Genomic DNA, 24,713 nt, shown 5'->3' with positions numbered 1-24,713 from the left:
GGAGGGGTTAAATGTCATGATTAGATGATCATACGGTTGTAAATCTGATTAAGGCCACCATATTCAATGGGGAACGGATCATAAACTGTATAACAGACTTCAAATGTCAACTTTGTGGTAATAAACTATATTTTATTTTAAGTGAGGGGCAGGAAACTGATTTCCAGTGAAGCATTAACAAAAAAAATATTAATCTCATAAATATTTGTAAATATTTGAATCACATGTACAATCTGATATAAAAGTATTTACACCTTATAAAAAGCCGTTTATACATTAGATTTTCCTTTATATAGTTACATGTGAAAAACAAACAGTGGGTATTTTATTTCATACAGGATTCAAAGGCTGGAGGCACCACCATGTTTAGGAGCACGCAGTCTTGGTTACAATGACCTAACACCATATTAGTTGTCAGATCCACCAAAAACATTTCTTCTTCACTTTCTTAGGCTTTTTTCGGACTTCCTGTTTTTCAGTATTCACAGTTTCTGGTTCTGGTTTTGGAGCAGGAGGCAGAACAGGACTTGGTTCCACTTTATCAAGTTTCTTCAGAGTGTGAAGGAATCTCCCCTCCTGTTGTCTGAAGTCATATTCTACACTAGGAAGTAAATGAATAAAATATATATTATAATGTGCTAACATGGGCTTGGACCTTTGTGTAGTAACAGTCCTAGATGTCTTGGTATGGTTTGCTCACTGATGCAGACATTCATGTTCAGTTACTTTCAACTTGCCTTTTTAACCCTTTCCAATCCAATTTGTATCCTGGTTTTCCTAGGGGGTTTCCTCTTTTTCTGCCGTTATACAACGGCGCTATATGCTGGCTAAAGCCAGTACTGCATGAGGTGACACGTTGGATAGGCTCCGACAGCAGAGAGGCTGGCAGTATACAGTAAGAGAACCGCAACGGATGTCTTCCAACATCGGAGCTGTACAGCCTTAAATCATAATGTATTCAGAGGTCAGACAGTGGATTGGAAAGGGTTAATTTCTTATTAGGCCTGGCATGCAAGAGTATACAATATGATAAAAAGGATCCTGAATACTGGTATTATTGCAGTATCTTAGGCAAGGTTCACATCTGAATCAGATGCTCCATTTGGAGCCTCTGGTGGTGGTCCAGCATGACATCCTGGAGTAAATAGTGCAGCATGCTATGCTATTACATCCAGGAAAATTTCTGCTCACATGACAAAAGCCGGATTATAGACAATGGGGTCCATTCGGCTCCGCCCAGAGCCAAACAATGGAAAGTCCTGACAGTAGTGTGAATGTAACCTGAAGGTGCTTTTGCACTGACCGATTATCATTCAAAAAATTTCAGAATTGTTTAAATTTGAACAATCCTCCAATTTTTTTGAATGATAATCCTTCAGTGTAAAAATGGCCAATAATTAAACGATGAACAATAATTTGTTTGCTTATAGTTCATTGTTCAATTCATGCAAGCATGAATGAAAATCATCTTCGGCTCGTTCATTAACCTTTCGGTTTAAACACCAATTGTTCACTCGTACTCAGTCACTGCTACAGTAAAATAAACAATCCTGTTAATTTTAGTTATATTACCCCTCCCGATCCATGTCATAGGCCTCTCCCCAGCCAAGCCAGAAACCTACAGCACACTGATGAGCGGCAAACACCCAGAAACAGCTGTCTGTGTATGGATTCTGGCATGGTTTTCAATTCCCAGTCATTGTTACAAGGCTTGTATAAAGAGTCTAACATTGACTTGCAGAAATGCTGTCTGCCAATTGGTGGTGCTACAGAGTTATTGTTCCATCTCCCTTATTTGCATATTACCCATAGGAGCAATAATGACCTTATAAGTCTCATTACTCGCTCATCTTCTAGGTGCTCTTCCTAAGAAGAAAAGATAGCGTTCCTGATCATTTGCTCATTCACTCAGGTGAACGATTATCGCTACATGTAAAAGTGGCCTTACATATACACAGTTAATTGTAATTGTCTTATGGTACAGTGCTCAGCGATGTCAGTAATGCAAGTACATACAGTATTATACTGCTAATAGGGTTGTGAAGTAATTTCTTTAAAGCAAGCACATGCACAAGTTCTACTCTGTTTATTTTAATGTTATGAATTTGAATACTACACTTAATATATGAGATAATATTTAGTCACATCTTTAAATAAAATTTTCCTTTTATAGTTTTAGTTGTTTTTCTTTGGGATAGTAAGGAAATCTACAATATAAGATCTATTCTACAGTTTATAGGTGCCTTGCATTGAAGCCTAGATGATCTGATTACTAGGCCTCCTGCTGCCAAGACCCCCAGCAATCACTAGTAACAGCATGCTCTAATTCCCTCTAGCACTTCTACAGGGGAAATAGAGCATTGCATGTATTTCTACCTTTGTGGATAAAGATATACACATCATTTAGCCACAATGTACAAGTTTTAGGGGTTTTATCAATCTCTGGTTCAGTTCGAATTAATTTGGATTAAACTGAACTTTTTGATGAATTTTGGCAAACCGGCTGAACCGAAATTTTGAAAAGATCGCTCATTTCTAATTAAAAATTTTGGCAGGTGAAGGAATAACATTGAATTTCTAGTTGCAATGGCACCTGTGAAGGGGTAGGATATAAAGGACAGAAAGTGAACAGTCAGTTCTTGATGTTTATGTGATGGAAGCAAGAAACATAGACAAATGCAAGAATGTGAGAGACTTTGCCAAGGGCCAAATTGTTATGGCTACATGACTGGGTCAGAGCATCTCCAAAATGACCGTTCTTGTGGGTGTTTCCAGTTTTCAGTGGTTAGTATGCTCCACTGAAGGATAATTGGTAAGCCAGCAACAGGCTCATGGGCACTCAAGGCTTATTGATGTGCAAGGAGAGCGCAGGTAAGTCTGTCTGCTCTCACAGAAGAGTTACTGAAGCCCTAATTGCTGAAAAACGTAATGCCATATGTGGCAGAAATGTACAAGAACACACGGTGTATGACCGTTTTATGCATATGTGGCTGCATAGGCGTAGACAAGTCCGTGTGCCCATGCTAACCCTACCCAAAACCACATGGGCATTAGAACTGGATATAGAACAATGGAATAAGATGGCCTGGTCTGATGAATTAAGTATTCTTTAGCATCATATGGATGACAACTGGTGAGAAGTCTCAACAGGTCTGAGCTGTTTTGGCAGCCTAGAGTGGAACCTAGGAAATATTAGGTGATTTTAATGTTATGACTGATATGTAAATATGTGATATTTGTTAATGATTCCGAAGCACATAAACCAAAAGAGTAAAGTTATACATTTACTTTTACGTCTAACAAAAGCAATTGCCCTGCTGATAACCTTCCCCCATGCATGGCAGGACTCGAGCACTACAGTGGCCAGAGATTGCATGTTTTTATGCGCACATGTTTCTGTTGTCTTGTAGTATATGTTATATATGGCCTACTTTTCATAACACTTTAATGTTGAAGTCAGAGGATGTAATTTTATGCTGTAAGGTCCCAATCCTCAACTTAATTAACATCACAGATTTTAGTGTTACCTGTATTACTAAAAATATCACTCTTCAAGTACAGCGGTATAGATGATATCTTTCTACGGTTGGTAACATAGAAGACCTTGGGAAGCAAATTAGCAGTCAGTATAAACTTAAAATTTCAGTCTAACTTTTTAACAATGTGGTGGAAATTCATTGTTGCATTTTGCCCCAATTCCAGAGCTGAAGAATTACAAATTATGGAGGACACCATTTTTGCAACTTTTTGCTGTTTCACATTTCTTGTCACTTTTCAAAAGTGGTAGGAAAAGCAGGCGGAGTTTAGTGGAGGGGGCAGGGGTTTCCATGGATTGACAGATTTACTATAATTTATGCCATAAACAGACATAGATTGTAGCACGATTGCACTCCTACTCATAGCAACTGTGGATTTCAATTTTCGGTGTGCAAAAATCCAATGATGTACCATTTTATTAAGAGGTATGTGTCACATGGTGGACAACGTGTGTAATTGGGTTAAGAATTGGTTCCATGATAGAAAGCAGAGGGTGGTAATAAATGGTTCGTACTCTGATTGGGCCACCGTCGCTAGCGGGGTGCCACAGGGCTCAGTATTAGTCCCCATTCTGTTCAATATATTTATCAATGACCTGATAGAGGGGCTGCACAGCAAAATATCAATATTTGCAGATGACACAAAATTATACAAGATAACCAATACAAAGTAGGACAATGTACTGCTACAAACGGATCTAGATAAGCTGGGGGCTTGGGCAGAAAAATGGCAAATGAAGTTCAATGTTGATAAATGTAAGGTTGTGCACATGGGCAGGAGAAACGGATGACACTAATATACACTAAATGTGGTACCACTAGGGAAAAGTGATATGGAAAAGGACCTGGGGGTACTAATGGATTGTAGATTTAACTGGAGCAACCAATGCCAGTCAGCTGCTGCAAAAGCTAATAAAGTCTTGGGGTGCATTAAAAGAGGTATAGGGTTGAGGGACGAGAACATTATCCTTCCACTTTATAAGGCACTTGTCAGGCCTCACATGGAATACTGCGTACAATTCTGGTCACCGGTGCTCAGGAAAGATGTTACAGTGCTGGAGGGGGTTCAAAGAAGAGAAACTAAACTAATACATGGAATGACGGGACTGGAATACCCAGAGAGGCTATCAATATTGGGATTATTTACCCTGGAAAATAGACTGTTAAGGAATGATCAAATAACGATGTATAAATACATGAGTGGACATTACAAGGATCTCTCCCATGATCTGTTTATACCCAGGACTACGACGGTAACAAGAGGACATCCGCTACGTCTAGAGGAAAGCAGGTTTCATCACCAACACAGAAAGGGGTTCTTTACTGTAAGAGCAGTTAGACTGTGGAACTCTCTGCCTGAGGATGTGGTGATGGCAAAATTCATAGAGGAGTTTAAAGGAGGACTTGATGTCTTTCTGGAGCGGAAGGATATTACAGGATATAAATCTTAGGTTAATTGTCAATCCGGGTATACAGGCAGGTAGGAACTATTAGGGGTTGATCCAGGGAACAGTCTGATTGCCATTACGGAGTCAGGAAGGAATTTTTCCCCCAAAAGGGCTAATTGGCTTCTGCACTTGTGGTTTTTTGCCTTCCTCTGGATCAACAACACAGTAGGATAGACAGGCTGGACTAGATGGACATTGTCTTCATTTGGCCTTACATGCTATGTTACTATGTTACTATGTGCAAGCAAAAGTTGTGGGCACAATATGCAGTGAATACAACCCATTAATTTAAATGGGTTAATTTACATGCACACTTTTATTTTGTTCTTGCAAAAAAGTATGCAGCAAGCTCTATTTACATAGGAAAATAGCACATATTACACTGATTGCCCATAGAATTTAATAGAATTTAATGTGAGCATGGTTGCATTCTTTTTTGCTCGTGCAAATATGCATGACTTGCACACGCAAAAAGTACAGTAAAACATGCAGAGGCGCACACACAAATGCAATAGCGCAAATGCACACATCAATGCACCTAAGCGCAAAATGTTTTTGCAATGGTTTTAAGAAATTGTAGTGTTTTTTTGCCTCAAATTTGTGATAACCGTGCCAAAAAACAGCTGCCGCTTTAAGCGCTCTGCATACTTCTGTACTTACTACTGGTTTTGCTTCTCTTTGTAAATGCATTCCTTTTCAGATAATGATCCTGAATTACAAAATTAGAATCCAGAGCTGCATTCACAATTCTGCTGATCTTGACGTTCAGTTGGCTCAATGTCTGCACAGAACTTGTTATAGTGATTTACACCAGGCACTTCTAATGTAACTAACTCTAATTCCCCCATTGCAAGAGGTCTGTTTAGCCGAGTACTGAGGAAAGTGTGTTAACAGGATTCCTGCTTGTTTCCCATGACATTCAGCAGAACTTTGAATACAGCTCTGGGCTCTACTCTTATAAGTAAAGCAATTGAGCTTGACAGCTTAACACAGAATGTAGTGTAGATTCTACCTATTAAGAAAACTGTAAAATGGTGTTTTTAAGTGAGCATACTTAATGGAAACCATAAATTTAAGGGAATTGTGGGTGATTCAAAAGCTGCTATCTATGACACCTCTAATAGATTCTCTTTTGGGTAGTTAAAAAAGCTGCATTTTTGGTGGCAGTTTTTTTTTTGCAGTTTTCTGAGCCAAATTTATGGGTGTATTGAAAAGGAATAGAAAATATAAAGAAAGGACTTTTACTTCTCCTCCCTGACTCTGGCTTTGGTTTAAAAACCACAATGGCATCTTTTCATAAGACACCGCATGTGAAACCACCCCCGCTGTACGCACCATGCATTACTTCTTGATTAAAGGGGTTGTCCAACATATTTTTTCCTTAAAAACAGGTTCCCTATCATAGAAATAATAAAGTAGCTGATACTCATCTTTCCTGGCTCCCCGCATCTCCCAGACCGACAGCTCTGTGTTTTCCCCAAAAGTAAAGTATCCAGGCTGCAGCAGCCTGTGCAGCGGATGTCACAGGGTGCTGCAGCCTGTAAATGTTGGACAGCCCTTTTAAGAAAATTCCTGTTAATATGCAGAACTGCTGCAGAAAGCAAGAAATAATTCTTAAACAAGTTCTAAGCCTTTTTAATGCATATGTTTGCAGTATGTGGTTACTTTATGAATGGTTTGCTATAATGGATGGCTCCAAAGTCAGCAGGAAAACTGGAAAACGCTATAGACAATTATATAGAGTCAGTGAGTAATGCCTCTTATTATCAAAACCATGTATCTGCAAATGAGCTAGATTGAAACTAATTGAATTTCTTTGGAAACCACTTTATAGACTTTAACAATTTTCTTAATTGAATTTTCTACATACCTTACTACAACTCATGCACTGCTGTTTTCATTCACCTTTGCTCCACTGCGTTAAAGATATTATGGAAGGATCATTCGGACTTAAGTGAAATTTAAAGGGGTCTCTAAGTTTCTTAATTTTACATGGTCTCCACTGACTTCTGGGGGAAACAACTTGGCCTGTATACAGCATCTCATTCAGCACGCTGCTTGTCTTACAAACACTGTATATAGAAACATTAGTAATTATTAGGAAATTACAGTACCAGTGTTTCTGGTGGCGCAATGCGCCACACAGCTCTGCTACATGGTACATCCGTTATAATCCCCACATATCACACACACAGCTGTACTACATGCGTCTTGATTCCCACACAAGACAGACACAGCTTGGCTCCTCCAATAGCAGTGAAGTCACTACGAGTCCTTTAGCCCACTGGAACTCTGTGGTGGGGGTAGATCGGTGTTTTCTGTCAGGACTGCTGTGTCTGAGATAATAATGGCTTAGCTGTATTCTCATTGTGTTATTTTCGTTATTCTTATTGTGTTATTTACGTCCTTGCCTTCTCAAGAGCCCTAACTTTGTTGTTTTTCTGTTGGTCAGGCTCTCTGTTTTACATATGTTGTAGGACCTTCAATGACGTCACCAGGTCGTACCAGCATGAGAAGCGCTCACAAACTCACTCACAAGTAGTAGTTTGATAGGGCAGTGTTCATGAGTCTACAAATTAATATTAGCTACAAATTCGGGATCTTTTGCATATGAAAATCTTGAATACACCTTGAGGCCTACTATCTCCAATGTATGGCATACTCATTATTCAGTATACACATGTAGATACACAGCAACAGCCATTACATGAAATGAACAGGGGAAAGCAGGGGGAAGCACTTCCTGCTGGAAAATAGCCATATTCTTTGGGAATTACCATTAGCCATATGTGAGCAAGGGCCAAATTACGATGGCTGATTCAATGCATCTCCAAAATGGTAGCCAATTGATGTGTGTAGAAAGTAAAGGCTAGACCATCTTCTCAGATCCCACAGAAGACCCAGTATAGTCAATTATTGAAAAACGTAAAAGGTTTGTCCAATTGCTGACCTCTGTCATAGGCTGCAGCAGCCTGTGACATCTCATAAACCAGCAGCTGCAGCCTGTAAAAAGCATGTTAATGTGAAGATGCAGTGCTGCCAATGGGGGACTTGCAGGGAGAGGGGGGTATAAGCTATATGCTCTTTATTTGAGGAAGCTGTTTTTATCTTGAACAACACCTTTAATGCTGGCTATAGTGGAAAAGTGTTAGTATATACTGAGCATTACAACTTGTTGAATATTCATGGTGAGTGCTCATGCTGTCTGCACCCCTAAAAGTTCACACAATGGCCACGTGTTTGAGCATCAAAACTGGACCTTGGAGCAATGGAAGAAGATGGTTTGGTCCGATTAGTCACATTTTTCTTTTCATAATATGAATGACTACAGGATAGAATTGTATCAGGATGTAGTATCGAAGAAGACAAGCTCATGGAGGCAGGCAGATTAGAATTGGCTCTAGCAGGAGACATTGATAGGCTGGTTGGGTCCTGACATCATGAGTTTAGGGCAGCCATGAAGAGAAATTGCAGACAGGCCACAGCCAGCCAGCTGTAGGGGGAAAAATCTGTAGGACTTCTTAAAAATGGCAGATACTGTTTCCATACACATCCCAATATGGCTGTACCCATCGTGACACACACAGCTGACATTCCACATTTATATACACGGCCCAGAATTTTCTACAGTTTGAGGTGGGGTAACATAGTAAGGAAGGCTGAAAAAAGACATAAGTCCCCCTCCTCCCTCCTCCATATTGATCCAGAGAATGGCAAAAAAATCCTAATGAGGTAGAAGCCAGTTTTCTTCATTTAAGCGAAAATTGGGTAGAATGTCCTAACCCTGTAATAATGTAACCAGTAGTGTTGCCTAGTCAATCACTGCAGCAGATGGGGATATTGGCCACATCCAAGCCTCCTGGCTGAAGAGGATCAAGGTGAACTGCTATAACCCACATCCTGGGTTTGACTTGTGCAGTGACATCAGCAACATACATGTACATTGAAAGGGATAAAATGTATAGTGAAAATCTGGAACAGGAATAGACATGCTACGGATTTTAAAATCCACACTGTAGTTCATTTTTCCAAAGGAGATTTTCTGCAGCATGACAATGAAATTTGTTAAAATATCAGCTTTTTGCTACTGTATTCTATTGCAGATTTCCGTAAGCAGATACACATGGAAAGTCCACAGTGGTTCCATCCAGTATGGATGTACCTAGGTTCACTGCTGCTCTCCTCTAGTGAACCCTTGACCAGAGTCTGAGGAACCCTGGATGGGAAACACTGGTCTACAAAAAGGAGTGAAATGCTAATATTATGTGGGGAACGTAAATTCCAGGGGCGTACCTATAGGGGATGTGGTTGGACCCGGGCCCAGGAGCCTTAGGGCGCCCATAAGGCATATCTTCTCCATATAGGGAGCCAAGTATTATGAATAAAGCCTCTGGGTATGGGTACAGATGGAGGGGCGGGGGGGGGGGGGGTGTCTCCGCTGAACTTTTGCACCCGGGCCACTGAACCCTTAGTTACACCTCTGGTAAATTCTATCCACTTGACGCAAGATGCATCAATAATGTCTTCCTTGAGATAGGCAATATTATTTATTTTATTCATTTATATAGTGCCAACATATTCGGCTGCACTGTACATAGATTGTCATCACTCGCATCGGTCCCCATCTCCATTGGGGTTCACAGTCTGAATTTCTAATTAATTTATCAGTATATTTTTGGTATGGAAAGAAACCCGAATACCAGGAGGAAGCCTACACACGGGGAGAAGATACAGTTCAACCCTAGATATCCACTGTGGCAAGACAATAGTGCCTTTGAGCTACCATGGTGCTCACAAATAGCACATAACACATGAATAGTTATTACATTGTAATCACCAACCATCCAAAGTTATAGACTTGCTACAGATCTATGACTCTCAGAGGGTTAATGCTGGGAAACAAGGCAGCACGTTATGCTCATTATCATTATCTGTACTCTAATTGCAAAAGCTAGAATGGGCGATCACTTGTGTTATTGCTGGAATGAATATGGCTCTAGTTGATATTTACAGTTCCTTTCTAGATTACAATTTTGTTTGCGGAACATTTGGAAGCACGCAGACATTTTACAGGCGCTGCCTAATATAGGATCCTTAATATGCGCTCACACAGTCTATTGAAATGTAACCTCACAGCAATTTTCGAATATAAAAACCTGTAAACACTTCACATCCAGCCCCTTCCATTGGCCAAAGACGCTTCTGCTTCTTAATTAGTATTTTCAAGACGTCAATAAAATTGTGCCGTCTTAAAAGGGAGAGAGAGCTTCAAAAAAAGAAGTCTATCATTGTATGTACCGTCGTACATAAAGGAGAACAAATATCTGTAATGTAGTCTCACTCCATTATGAAAAAAGGTTTTCGTAATAGATTATGTTCGCTCTCATGTGTAAACTTGACAGATAAAGAATCCGCCAAGATAAGGAACATCAAATGCATTTCAGACTATGAAAAACAAACACGATTATTGTGTCTGGATGGCTCAGCAGGCCGCTCGATGTATTAGTTTGTAGTTTAACAAATGTAGCTTTGCATGAACTGCATTTATACAGTTTAATTCAGAATCTGGGATTATTTATTATCTGTCACATGCTGTGTTGAGCAGCAAATTCACATCAGCAACCGAGAATCTGCACAGTTCTTCAAGGTTTTAATCGTTTGCAAGATCTTCATTAGTGCTTTTAGGGTGGTTACAGCATTGTTAGAAAGACGCCAAATTTTTATTGGCACTTTTCCTGCAATTTTTTTTTTCTTCAGCATTTTGTTTTTTGCAAAACACGCTCCAAGATGTTAGGGCTCCTGGACACTGCCTGATATCGCAATCCATAGGAAATCCGTGAAATCCGTATATTTTCATGTGAAAACAGCCTCGCATCACAGCAGGGAATCCCTTTATCCCATTGCTCTCAATGGGGCAGGAGCAGCACTGGCCCCATTGAAAGCAATGGGAGAACATTGCAATCTTCTACCACAGCTGTGACAGCAGCGGCAGGAGATTCCATCATCCCCGCGGGGAGTCCCCTCATCACTAAACACCCTGCCGCAGCTGTCACAGTGTTCAGTAATGAGGGGACTCCACATGGGGATGAGGGAATCCCCTGTTGTGCTACCTTTGTTTTCAATGGGGTTGGCACTGATGCCACCAGCTCCATTGAGAACAAGGTGAAACCCCTGGATTTGACTGAAGGAATCCCCTACTGCAGCTGACACAGCCACAGCAGGGGATCACGATGTCCTCCTATTGCTTTCAATGGGGCCAGCGCTACTGCCAGCGGTCCCATTGGAAACAATGAGCAATATCACAAAAAGAATGGGCGTGCTGCGATTTTGTTTTCACGCAGCATCACAGAAGTGAAAACATCACAAATGAGAATAAATCCATTGAAATTCATTGGTTTTATAATCGTGTGTTTTCACTCACTCTTGCATTGCAAGAAAATCGTCCAGTTTTCTTGCCAGTGTGAAGAAGCCCTTAGCTAGTCAGTTTTTATTTTTTCTGTTGACTGTATATGACTATGGGGGCTGCCATGTTACCTGAGCTACATGTAGAGAATATAGAAGATATGATTTACAGCAGCCTCATGGGTCACCCACACAGCGGAAAGAGATGTCACATATGGGAGACTCTTCTAGACATGCTCTATAACCTGTAAAAAAAAAATCCGGTCTCTAGATGGAGTTGCCGTTTTGCTGCAGAACCCGGCATGCAGTTACATCTCAGGAATATATGCAAATGATTAGCGTTGTGGCGTGATTAGATGAACGGTCTTGCCACCTCAGGCCTCTTAAGTGGTTTCACCCTTGGCCTATAAAAAGGCTCTCAGACGCAACTTGCAAGTTTGTACGTGCCAGGCTTTTTACAAATCCCATTCAGGACTTAAACAGACAATATATCACAATACGCTCACTCCTATGTAATCTTAATTAGCAGTGAATGAGTGTATTTTGCTCTTGTGCATATTTGCGCAGGCACCGCTCCTTCACATGGGTAGGGGAATCACCACATCCTGATTTTAATGGTTAATTAGCCTAATGTGGTGCTGGTGATCATGAGTATATGCAGCGTTTAGCGCATACCTATGCTTGCAGATAAGCGTCTTTGCGCACCTCCCATAGACCTCTATGGGGCTCTTTGATGCACACACATGCACAAGATAAAGCAGGTCCTATTTTTTTGTGCAGCGGGTTCAAGAAAGAGAAGTGAAAATGAACCCATTAAAATCAATAGATTCTATTCTCCGTGTTATGCGTGCAGGATTTCGCCACGCGCAAAACGAACAAAGACACGCTCCTCTGTTTAAGCCCTTAAATGTATGTAATGAAGTTTCAAATTTGGCGTTTGTGAACCCAAAAGTTCACACTTCTGTTTCAGCTGCTTCAATGACCTTTTGAAAATGACCTTATGTTGAAAATTCTGCTTTTCATCACTTATCTTAACATTGTATGTCACGTCTTTATTACTTCAAGGTGAAGAAACCTTAGTAGTTTGGAAATCTTGTTATATTTCTATGATTTTGTTTTATATTAGCTAGCATTGAAAAGTATCATATATTGAAGACTCTTGAGCATAACACATACATTTCAACAAACATTTCAAGTAATTACCTGATAGAATTGCAAAAATGTATTTTTCACTACAATCTACCATTAAAGGGATTGTCCAACAAAACATATTGTTTCTAATTAAATCCAGCCTATAATTGTAAACATTTTTATATTTACACTTATTAATAAAAATCGTTCTATCCCCAGATATTCCACAACTAATGTTAGAATAGCGCCACCTGCTGTTTTTATTGAATAGCTTTCCGTGTCCAGTTCACCTCAGTAAATGTTCCAAGGTGGTCACACATACTCAGTCTTGTCTCTCTGCAGTAACGCTGTCTCATCTCTTATCACTTGCTCTAATCTGAGAAGGTGCAGCAATTTTGAAAGAAGATGCCCATTACACCAGGGATCCCTCCACTCACTAAAGGTGCATTTAGACACAAAGATGATCGCTCAAAAGATGGATTTAAGTAGTAACTGACCGTTTACTGTTACTGGCTGTGCAGTTTTAGGGAAACAGTCAGTTAAAAATAAATCTTGTTATTTGTATAGCGCCAACTTATTCCGCAGCGCTTTACCAACCTTGGGAGGATGGGTCAACCTTGAGACGACTACCTGAACCACACGGGGATTGAACTCACAGCCTTCAGTTCGTGAGCAAGAGCTTAGGACTGCATTTCTGCTGCCTTAGCACTCTGGACCACATGAGGCCCTCATAGTTACCATACAATTCATTTGTGAGCCACAGTAAAATTCTGGTCGCAATTCGGTAGTACGTTAATCATGGAGCAACCTACCCTTTGGCACTTTTACACAGAATTGTTATTGTTCGGATAATCGCTGGACCATGAGAAAATCAATGAATCGTTCAGTCTAAACACTGCCAGCGACTGAATGAGGAATGATAATTCGTTTGCTTGCCATTGAGTTTATGCAGGCACAAAAATCAACGTCTTGTGCAAACAGGTAGTCCTTCATCTACGAACGACTGCCTGCTGACTGTGAATGGAGGTGCATGCTCTGCCTGCATTCACTAAACAATTATCGCTCCCGTGTGAAAGCAGGAGAGCAATAATTGTCGGGGCAATTGTTGGGCACTTAAGCACTCGACAATCGTCGCATGTAAAAGGACCCTGAGGGTCCTTAGGATTATTTTTTCATCTGTATCTATGATGGCTTTCTGGCTACAGAAAAAGTGTAAATCTGTTTTCCTGGAGTGGTCTAATGCAGTGTTTCTCAACTCCAGTCGTCAGGGACCACCAACAGGTCATGTTTGCAGGATATCCTATTGTAAGAACACCTGTGGCAATGTCTGAGGCAATAATGTGTGATACTGAGGAAATCGTGAAAACATAACCTGTTGGGGGTCTCTGAGGACTGCATTTGGGAAACACTGGTCTAATGCATCTACAGCGGGGCAAAGGGTTCAGACTGTTTCGGCATGACTCTGCTCTCTACACTTTGAAGCTGAACGGCAAAGTAAATATGTCTGAGCCGTGTGACTTCTGGCTCCTCAGAAAAAGCGCCACAAACCATAAAACAAAAGATATTTGTAAGCATCATTGACTCTGCTAATGATTGTATTACAGTAGCTGTGAACAAGGAAGGGTGGTCACAACCTAACTGGCATTACTGTGATAGGAATAATAATGTCACTAATTTGGCAGAATGCTAATTTGTTAGAACAGAAACAAGGCAGACTAAAATTGTAATTACAGTGAAAGGTCACTGTCTACAACTGCAACTATTCCTGCTCTGATGGCAAAATTCTAATTAGCCTTTTGGTATTATCATAATTGTGTTACAATTGCTTTGTCTATTAAACGTGTCTGCTGTATAGATGGGAATGCATATGGAGGTGGGTGTAACTCAATCGAAAGTCGTCACTAGAACTAGTGTAATAAAATGAGGCCAACGGTCTTTATATTTACAGATTGCATGCTGTAAGATGGTACCATTCATACATGAATATGTATCACATAGTAACGAAGCACATCTAATCGCTGTTCTGCAGAAGTGATCACATTGAATAATACACTACCTGTAAATAATACATGCTGTGCTCTGACAAGTGCTACAGTTGTTTAGGTCTTGTCCAGTTCGATAGAAGATGCGTCTGTTTAAAAAAAGTAAAAAAAAAAATTAATATTGAAGACAATTTTTTCAATTACAGTATTGTGCAAAAGTTTTAGGCAGGTGTAGAAAAGTAGTGCAAAGTAAGAATGCTTTTAAAAGGAGAAACATTAATAGTTTATTCTTGTCAATTAACAAAATGCTAAGGAAATGCACCAAAGAGAAAGCTAAAATCAAATCAATATTTGGTGTGACCACCCTTGGCTACAAAACCACATTAATTCTTCTAGCTACTGAGATCTTGTAGGATTATAGTCATGTGTTTGATTAACTAATTATACCAAACACGTGATAATGATCATCATTTACATATGAAGGATGAAACACAGTCATTAACTGAAACACAAATGGCTGTGTAGGAGGCTTCAAACTAGATGAGGAACAGCAAAACTCTGCTACAAGGTGAGGTTGTGGAAGACAGTTTTATACCACAGGTCATTAAACACCTTGGCAACACTAAGCACAGCAAGAAGACACAAGGCAAGTATGCTGTATCAGCAAGGTGTTTCCCAGACAAAGATTTCAGAGCAGACTGGAGTTTAAAGATGTCCTGTTCAAGCTGTTTTGAAGCAGCACAAAGAAAAGGGCAACGTTGAGGAGCAAAGACGAAATGGTCGGGCAAGGAAATTGTGTGCAGTAAATTGAAACATTATGCTTACTTTCCTTCAAAATTAAAAGATATCGAGCAGTGCCATCAGCTCAGGACTGGCAGAAACCGGTGTGACCCAGTTATACCCATCTACTGTTTGGAGAAGTCTAGCTAGAATGGTCTTTATGGAAGAATTGTGGCCAAAAAGCCATGCCTTTGACATAGAAAGAAGGTGAAGTGACTCAACTATACACATAAACATAGGAACTGGGGTGCAGAAAAATGACAGCGGGTGAGTCAAAATTTAAAATACTTAGCTAGAACAGAAGGCAGTTTCTTTGCCAAAGGGCTACAAACTGGTACAAAAATGAGTGTCTGTAGGCAACAGTGAAGTGTACTGGAGCTGCATTTCAGCAAATGGAGTTTGGTATTGGGCAGGATTAATGTGTCCTCAATGCCGTGACATACAGGCAGATACTTATTCATCATGCAGTACTATCAGGGATGCGACTGATTGGCTCCAAATGTATTCTGCAGCATAACAATGACCTTGAACATGCAGCCAATGTCATTCTTCAGCACAATGAGTCCTGGAAGTGATGATACGACCCCCACAGCCCTGATCTCAATATCAATCCAGGGTTACATGAAGAGACAGGAGGATTTGAGCAAACCTACATGCACAGAGGATCTGTGGTTTGTTCTTAAGGATATTTGGAATAATCTCCCTGCTGAGTTCCTTCAAAAACTGTGTGCAAGTGTACCGAGAAGAATTAATGCTGTTTTGAAGGCAAACGGTGAGCACATCAAATATCGATTTGGTTTACATTTATCTATTGTTCATTCACTTTACATTTTATCAATTAGTAAAAAATAACTATTAAGTCTTGTATTTTTGAAAGCATTCTTACATTGCAGTAATTTTTACACACCTGCCAAAAACTTTTGCATAGTACTGTATTTGCATAAATAAAGTACATGTTGTAACCGACTTCAAAAAGAATCTGCCACTGGTCGTCAAATGAGTTGTCCAGCATCTGCTTTGTCTAGGAGCAGTGCCACTTCGGCCCATGGGCTATATCTGTATAAATGTCAGACACTTGGCTGGTCAATAAGCCAAGCAACTCTATTATTGGGCAGCTGAATCTTGGGACAATCCTGGACAAATATATATATATATATATTTTGCCTCAGATAGACAGAAAGTAAGGAAGTGCTAGAGACATAGAGAAGTGCCATGTTAGTTGTACAATAGATCACAAGTACCATAGATAAATATTTGCACAATAGAAGGTACATCAAAGAGTTACAATTGCAAAAGTTGACAAGACTTACATATACTTAGATGTGCTTCCCAATACAATATCACTGTGCATTAATTAGCATTACTAATTCACATTGGAACATAACCCAAAGAGGACTTATACGCTATTTGTAGATAAATAACAATACAAAAACCTCAACAAAGGGGATAATGCATATGTTATGGTAATACCCTAATAAATGCTAGTAACCCATGGTTCTTGTGAGGGGAATCCAGGGCCCCACGCATATTGCCATTGAGTGAGGCTTTGTCAGGGTGTTGATTGATTACTCTAAAATGCGCAATGTCCCCTTTGTTAAGTTTTTTGTATTGTTATCTATCTACAAATTAGGTATAAAGCCCCCTTTACACTTTTGAATGATTGCCTGTTTACTGTGAAGGGAGGCTGGCGGTATGGAACGATCTCCGGCCCACTCCGCCTCTATTCACTGAATGATGATCTTCCTGTGTAAAAGCACAAGAGTGATCATCACTGGGACGGCGTTCAGGTGCTCCAGTGCCCGACAATTGTCTCGCCGAAAAGGGGCTGAAGTCTTCCTGGGGTATGTCTCAATATCTATAAGTAATGTCAGTTAATGCACAGTAACATGTATTGGGAAGCACATCTTAGTATATGTAAAGGTACATTTAGACTGAAAGACAATCACTCAAAAATCGCTCAAACGGCAGTTTGAGTGTCAGTTTTGACCGATCATCTTTGCATAACTCTTAAGTAGCTAATTAGCTACCTAAAGAGTTAAAAGCAGGCGGAGGGGAACACCACTGATTGTGAGAACAAAGCAGCTGTTTGTATTTACAAAACAGCTGCTTTGTGCTTGCAGTGGTGTCCTGCTGAGCTGATAGCCCGGAGAAACAGCTGAAAAATCAGCATGTGGCACTGATAAGGCTCATCGCTAATTTCTAGCTAGCTAGAAATTAACGTTGAACAAACAGTGCACGATGGCAGCGCATTTAGACACGACAATTACCGCTCAAAAGATGGCTTTTGAACGAATTTTGAGCGATAATCATTGTTTCTAAATGGGCCTTTAGACATGTCAGCTTTTGCAATTGTTACTATTTGATGTGCTTGCTTTTGTGCAATTATTTACCTATGGTACTTGTAATCTATTATACAGCTAACATTGCATTAGAGGCAAGGCCCATTTACACAAACAGATAATCTTCTAAAAGATTGAAAGATCAACAAAATACTAATAGGCACTGGAGCTGTTGCAGAACTCAGCAGGTGGTCTGAGCTCTGTAATTAGCTCTATTGTTTAGCCATGGGCTGCTAAGAGAAAACAATGTAATCTCTAGGTTCCAGGATAATTCAGTACCATGGACAGCAGACACAGTGCAGGGTCCTGCTAATCAGCTGTTCTACGGACAGGGCTGACAGCTGTTGGCGTGTGCGGTCCTGCTTATTAGCTGCTCTGCCGAAAGATGGCTTTTGAGCGAATTTTGAGAAATAATCGTTGTGTCTAAATGGGCCTTTAGGGTGGATGTGTGCATTGCATCACAGCCATGACACTTTTAAGTGGTTTTAGTCTTTATGTAGACTTTTACATTTTTATATTATTGTGCATGTTATTTATGATCAGCTATGTTTGCACACTCCTTTCCTCTTTGCACATTTTCATTATTTACCTTGTGGTAAACTAAAGCCTATGAATAAGGCTGGCAATGCGGATATGTCCATCCTTACCATTCCCTTAGTTTGGTTAAAGGGGTTGTCTCGCGGCAAACCTCAAAATTTTACCTTACCCCATTCCCCCTGTTACCCCCCTGGCATAAAATAGCAAAGTAAAGCGGTTTTTAAGCCGCTTGCTACTTACCGATCCGACGAAATAAGGACTTTAAAAAATCTTCTCCCAAGATGGCCGCCGGTCCTTTCCCAGGGATGCACTGCGGTTTTCTCCCATGGTGCACCGCGGGTCTTCTCCCATGGTGCACCATGGGCTCTGTGCGTTCCATTGCCGATTCCAGCCTCCTGATTGGCTGGAATCGGCACACGTGACGGGGCGGAGCTATGCGATGACGTGCAGAAGGGGGCGGAGCCAGAACGTCGCTCGTGCCTGGACTGAGCAGAAGGGGAGAAGACCGCACAGCGCAAGCGCGTCTAAAAAAGCAAGAAGACATCAGAATTAGACGGATCCATGGAGACGGGGTTGCTAGCAACGGAGCAGGTAAGTGAATAACTTCTGTATGGCTCATATTTAATGCACGATGTACATTACAAAGTGCATTAATATGGCCATACAGAAGTGTATAACCCCACTTGCTGCCATGAGACAACCCCTTTAAGAAATTAATTTTTTTCACAAAGCAAATTCAATACAATATAGCAACATGCTAGCAAAACTCTTGACAGGCTGCAATGCACAATACAACCACTGGGGTAGCCACACATAAACTCATATAGCATAGATATCTCTTGACAGAGTATTGAAAAATCTTTTTTTTTTTCAAAGCTGGTCATGTCGTGCCATACATCTCAGGATATATTGAGTCAAGAGAAAAGATAAGGAAGGACACATCACTATACTGTACAGTCATTAAGAAGTCTTCATGGATCCAGTAAGAAGACTTAAATGGGTTCAGTTGATGACCTAATGTGTATAGCAGTATCAAAACATCCCATATGGATGCATACAGGCAGTAGCAGATTTTTAGAATATTATTCCTGTTTCCTGGCTCCACATACACTATTTTATGCTGAATATAGCCTTATTTATATTTTAACATTTCTGGATCAAGTTTTTTTTTTAATTTATGAAACTATTCTCCGCAGAATGAAAAATATTATGTATGCTTTTCTATATCTCACTGATGGATTCTGTGTCATCTCAAACAGCATCCTGCTTTCATCATAAATGAATTATTTCAGATATCGTTCACAGCAGAAGAAATAAGACACAAGCATCTTTGTTAATGTTCACAGCAAGATGGAAGTAGTTCTAGGCAGGTAGCTTTAAAATCGAATTTCACATTTTAACACCAAGGTCCAAGATTCTTGCTGATTATTTTGATAATATATCATTATAGCGTCACAATTCCATTTTGCTGATACCGAGCGCCAAATCCCCTGCTTCTCTTCACAGCCATAGAGGAAAATAATAGAACCATGGCTGCTGCACCTCGGGAGTTGACTGCATACTGATTTATTATTGACTTCTTTGTATAAGTCATATAAATACAGTATGTATTATGAAATGCATCTGTACCGAATTTTGAACCTATTTAGATAGTATCTTGTTCTGAATTGTAGTCCTTTTTTGATACTTGATATGATAACATTTCAGGAAGGAACTATCTGTTGGTCTTTGATACACTTTTGACGTTAAAGCGCTTGATACAGATTCTTTCTTTGGTGTTTGTTGAATTACCATATCATGCATTGCACTATTATTCCCTAGATTGGGTGTGATATAGAATAAAAGTTTTGGCTAGAGTATTCTTTTATAGAGTAGCTACACTTTTTTTTAACCCTTTCCAATCCACTGTCTGACGTCTTAAGACATTAGGATTTAAGGCTGTACAGCTCCGATGTTGTAAGACGTCCATCGGGGTTCTCTTACTGTATATTGCCAGCCTCTCTGCTGTCGGAGGCTATCCAACATGTCACCTCATGCAGTACTGGCTTTAGCAGAGCGGTTGTATAATGGCAGAAAAAGAGTAAGCCCCCTAGGAAACCCAGGATACTAATTCGATTGGAAAGGGTTAATATGTGTAAGTGATTCTAAGCATTTTTACAATAGGTTTTTGAGCCTATTCTGGATACCTTTGTACAAACCCCTGAAGACAGTGCTGAGAAATGTAGAGGGCACTCCAACTGTGCCCGCAGTGTTATCTCTAGTGCAGGCACAGCTGTTTCATATAACAGTGCATTAATAAATGTCTGATTTAGATTTTATTTCGTTTCAAACCTATTTGATCCTCCTGTGCATCCAAGATGCGTCCCCCAGGACTGGTATTATTATTGTCCTGTCGCCACTGTTCCTTCCCAGGCGCTCTGTAAGAAGAAGCTGTTCTGTGCTGCAGACAGCTCTTCCCCTTCACAACGCCTATTCCCTGCCAGACCCTATGCAGTTGTGACATACTGTACTGTATACCTGATTAGCTGAGACCCTGAAAGTGCATCGGGTCCGGTAGGGAAACGGGCGTTGTGAAGGGAAAACACCATCTACAGCACAGAACAGCTTCTCCTTACACAGCACCAAAGGAAGAAGCAGCGGAGGCAGGACACTGACAACACCAGTGCTGGGAGAGAGATCATGGGGGCACAGGAGGACAAAGTAGGTTTGAAATTAAATCTATATATATAAAATTGAATGTATGTCTGTCTGCGTGCGTGTCTGCGTGTCTGTTTGTCCTTTATGCGCTACTACACCATTCATCCGATCGCCATGAAACTTTGGGAAGTTGTTAAGTACACTCCTGGGAAGATTATAGGCATAGTACAAATATCCAACGATAAATGGCGCGCGAGCGTCGTCGAAAGTTACGCCCCCCCCCAACGTAGATCGAATAAGTAAGCCACCTGCTATTGTGATGTCATCACTGATGTCATCAACATCGGACGCCCTTGAACATGCCCCAACATGTTCTATAAAGCTGCATTGTGATGTCATTAAGGCTCTATTATGACACGTACAGCTTGGAACCACTAGAGCACGCCAGCCAATTACCATTGGAGTTGGAAGTGGGTAAACAAGTACTAGGATATCTTCCTAAGAAGCCACAGCAGCCGGATAAATTGTATGTTCCACCCAACGGCTATTTTATTCAGCCCGCAAGGGGGAAGCAGCGGCCTACAAAATCTAATTCCCTCATTTCCTGATGTCATAGATAGATAGATAGATAGATAGACTGTATGCAATAACCCTGATAGATAGATAGACAGACTGTATGCAATGACACGTACAGCTTGAAACCATAAATACTAGAGCACGCCAGCCATTTACAGTCAGTCTCCATTGGAGTTGGAAGTGGGCAAACATGTACTCGGCCAGTGATGGCGAACCTTTTAGGGACCGAGTGCCCAAACTACAACCCAAAACCCACTTATGTATCGCAAAGTGCCAACACGTCAGGGGGCGGGGCTTATCACAACGTATGATTTTACCCCTGTCGTTCTAAAAAGGACAAGGCTGTTTCAGAATAGACCGGGTGCAGATTCTGACTGCTTTTTGGACGCGGAAATACTGCAGAATGTCCTCAGCGGAGATTTCTGTGGAAAATTCTGCAGCATTTCCGCATCTAAAAAGCAGTCAAAATCTGCACCCGGTCTATTCTGAAAGAGCCCTGCCCATTTCTGCCACATGTACACATACCCCAGCGGTAATAGTGACACCTTCACCCCAGCGATAATAGTGACATCCCACAGCAGTAATAATAGTGACACTCCCCCCATTAGTAATAAGAGTGACATACCCCAGCGGTCCCCCAGCAGTAATAATGCCCCCCCCCAGTGGTCCACCAGCAGTCACAATGCCACCCCCAGCTGTCCGCCAGCAATAATAATGCCCCCCTCCCCCCAAGTGGTTTCCCCAGCAGTCATAATGGCTCCCCCCCAGCGGTTCTCCTGGCAGTCATCATGCCCCCCTTCCCCCACAGAGATTTTCTTGGCAGTCACCATGCCCCCCTCCCCCCCAACGATTCTCCCAGCAGTCATGCCTCCGCTCCCCCGCCAGCGATTCTCCCAGCAGTCAGAATGTCTCCCATCCCCCCCCCAGCGATTCTCCCAGCAGTCAGAATGTCTCCCATCCCCCCCCAGCGATTCTCCCAGCAGTCAGAATGTCTCCGATCCCCCCCCAGCGATTCTCCCAGCAGTCAGAATGTCTCCCATCCCCCCCCCAGCGATTCTCCCAGCAGTCAGAATGTCTCCCATCCCCCCCAGCGATTATCCCAGCAGTCAGAATGTCTCCCATCCCCCCCCCAGCAATTCTCCCAGCAGTAAGAATGTCTCCCCCCCCCCCAGCGATTCTCACACAACGGCTATTTTATTCAGCCTGGAAGGGGGAAGCAGCGGCCTACAAAACCTCAGTGGTCGCTGCTGCCGTCATCTAGATATATAAAAACGAAGTATGTATGTATGTCTGTCTTCGCAGCAACGCGCGACGGGTACGCTAGTAAATTATAAAGCAGACCTTTTTTAATACCCTCTTGTATAGAACAGAGGACAGTGTAAGCACGGCTGGCGTGCCCTCTTCAGTTTTGCAGTTACAATATGTAGCTAAAGACGATTTCTCAACATCGTCTTCACCTAGCTGCATAGCAGAAGAGGGGTTTTGTAGGAAAAATGTACATAATTGGCTAAAAAAAATCACCTATTCTGTACATTAAAAAGTAATGCATATAGAGCTATTCTTGCCAATTAATGTAAAGACTTTACCATACCCTTCACTGAACGCTCTGGCCTTTTCCATGTCTTGGATTACATTCAACAGGATCTTAATCTTCTCTTGGTTTGACTGTAAGGATTCTTCTACGTTGTGTAGTTTGCCTTGTAGAGAACAAAACTGGCCATGTGCCTTGTGTTCTGGGTTTGTCAGTTTGCTATCATTATTTGCACCATGTTGTATACCAATCTTTGGCAGACTAGATGTCGTTTCCGTGCCACCAGTAGTCTCTGTAGTGTTTTTCTGCGATCCAGTTATGTCAGCTTCTTTTGCTTGTAATCCATCAAGATTTGTAAATGATGTCAGTTCGTGGCTGTCATTAGGTTGAAGAGCAGAATCTTGAAATTTTTCTAAATTGTCAGTCTGCTGGTGTTCTGAGTGAAAGCAATATGATAGATTGCTGTTAAAAGATGGGGATAAAGTTAAAATCCTCTTACATTCAACGTTTGTTTTTTTTGGTAACAAGTCATTTTGTTTCAATGGACAGCATATCTCTGCTTGTTTTGCATCGTCCCATGTGTTGATCTCTTCTTCACATACATGTGAAGGCTGTAAGGTGTTTAAGTTGCTTTTTAAAGTACAGTCCATGGGATTCTCGGAAGTTTTATGCATCTGCACATCAGAGTTTGACTTTTCCATCTCTTCTAATGGGTTCTTCATTGGCTTATCTGGTAATTGAATTGAGACATTGGCCTGTTCAAGCATTTCAACAAATTCCAGTCCTGAGCACTCACTTATAGGTCCATTACTTTGTGCTTTAGGTACAGTATGTAATAGTGGAGAAGATCTTCTGACCTGTTTTAATCCCTCCTCAAATTGGTCACTTAGTCTAAGATGAGATATTTGGGTGGCTATGTCATCATCTGATAGCTCACCATTAACCTGGGTGCAGCTAGACTCAGCGGACAGTATGCCTTTAGGTCTAATTGCTGATGGTTTTTTTGCCTTAAAGTTTGGAAAATGTTTCCTGAGACTAGGAGATGTCTGTATAGCAATATTTTGAAGTCCTTTCTGTGAATGAGGATAAGGGAGCAAACACATTGATCTGGTGTGGGATTTTTCAGCCTTCCCATTGACTAGCGAGATGTTGTCGCAAGGCTTAGAATCCAACACTACAAAGTCTGGTTCATCTTGGGTTGTGCTGTCCTCCTTAAATCTGACTTGCTGGGATTTGTTTTTACGATGATTGGTTTGTTTTGTAGGATCTGAAGCATCAAAGCTTTTTCGCTTTAGGAGCACAGGGCGAACTTTCATTGTTTGTTGTTCCATTGAGCTGCAGGGTACGTTTGGTAGTGCACTCGCTTCTTTGCGACCCATTGCAGTAGGTCACTAAAGTTGAAAACTCTGTCCTGTGTTAATAATGTCCTTAGAATGGTTATCGGCTGCGCCCATCGTTGAACTAGTTTTCTTCGGTATTTCCAGACAAATCCTTGTAATGTTTTTGATTTTCTCATATAAACTACACTGATGTAATTTGTTTTAGCAGCATAAAAAAAGTATCAGGAGTTAAACTATAAACGTAGCTAATATTAGCTTTATTTTCAAGTTTCCTTTTTATGTAGATATTTCCTGTGGTTTGTTGACTTGATTGTAGATTTTTTAGTAATTCTAATTACTATTTGCCTTGCATTCTTTTTTGACATTTATATGAATGTGATTTTTAATGATTTTCTACACATTCAATGTATTCCACTAGAATCATCATGATTCTATGCATAGTAAATATGCCTCATGTAAATCTCTGTAAGGACT

General features: G+C 40.9%; 2 protein-coding genes across 4 annotated transcripts in view; one reads left to right on the top strand and one right to left on the bottom strand.

Annotated features, from left to right (window-relative positions):
* The window catches only part of DOCK2 (dedicator of cytokinesis 2), a 677,690-nt gene that overhangs the window by 379,735 nt on the left and 273,242 nt on the right, over positions 1-24,713 (top strand). The window lies entirely within an intron of this gene.
* Positions 151-24,653, bottom strand: INSYN2B (inhibitory synaptic factor family member 2B). 2 transcript variants are annotated; one of them, XM_066591099.1, is made up of 3 exons: positions 22,960-24,653; positions 14,574-14,648; positions 151-601 (listed from the first exon to the last, which is right to left on the bottom strand). In XM_066591099.1, the coding sequence occupies exons 1-3, from the start codon at positions 24,276-24,278 to the stop codon at positions 415-417; spliced, it is 1,581 nt and encodes a 526-aa protein (XP_066447196.1). In that variant the 5' UTR covers positions 24,279-24,653; the 3' UTR covers positions 151-414. The 2 variants fall into 2 exon arrangements, with proteins under 2 accessions (XP_066447196.1, XP_066447198.1); XM_066591101.1 differs by having other exon boundaries at positions 560-596.

This window comes from Eleutherodactylus coqui, chromosome 2 (assembly GCF_035609145.1).
Source record: "Eleutherodactylus coqui strain aEleCoq1 chromosome 2, aEleCoq1.hap1, whole genome shotgun sequence".
NCBI classification, from domain to species: Eukaryota; Metazoa; Chordata; class Amphibia; order Anura; family Eleutherodactylidae; genus Eleutherodactylus; species Eleutherodactylus coqui.
This window is presented reverse-complemented; position numbering and strand designations above follow the sequence as displayed.

Bases quoted from the DNA above. Each gene is read 5' to 3' on its own strand.
- INSYN2B (XM_066591099.1), bottom strand. From the start codon at position 24,278: ATGGGTCGCAAAGAAGCGAGTGCACTACCAAACGTACCCTGCAGCTCA. The intron at 14,649-22,959 runs GTATGGTAAAGT...TTTTTTAAACAG, and splicing joins GCCAGAGCGTTCAGTGAAGG to ACGCATCTTCTATCGAACTG. The intron at 602-14,573 runs GTAGTGTATTAT...TTTACTTCCTAG, and splicing joins ACAGCATGTATTATTTACAG to TGTAGAATATGACTTCAGAC.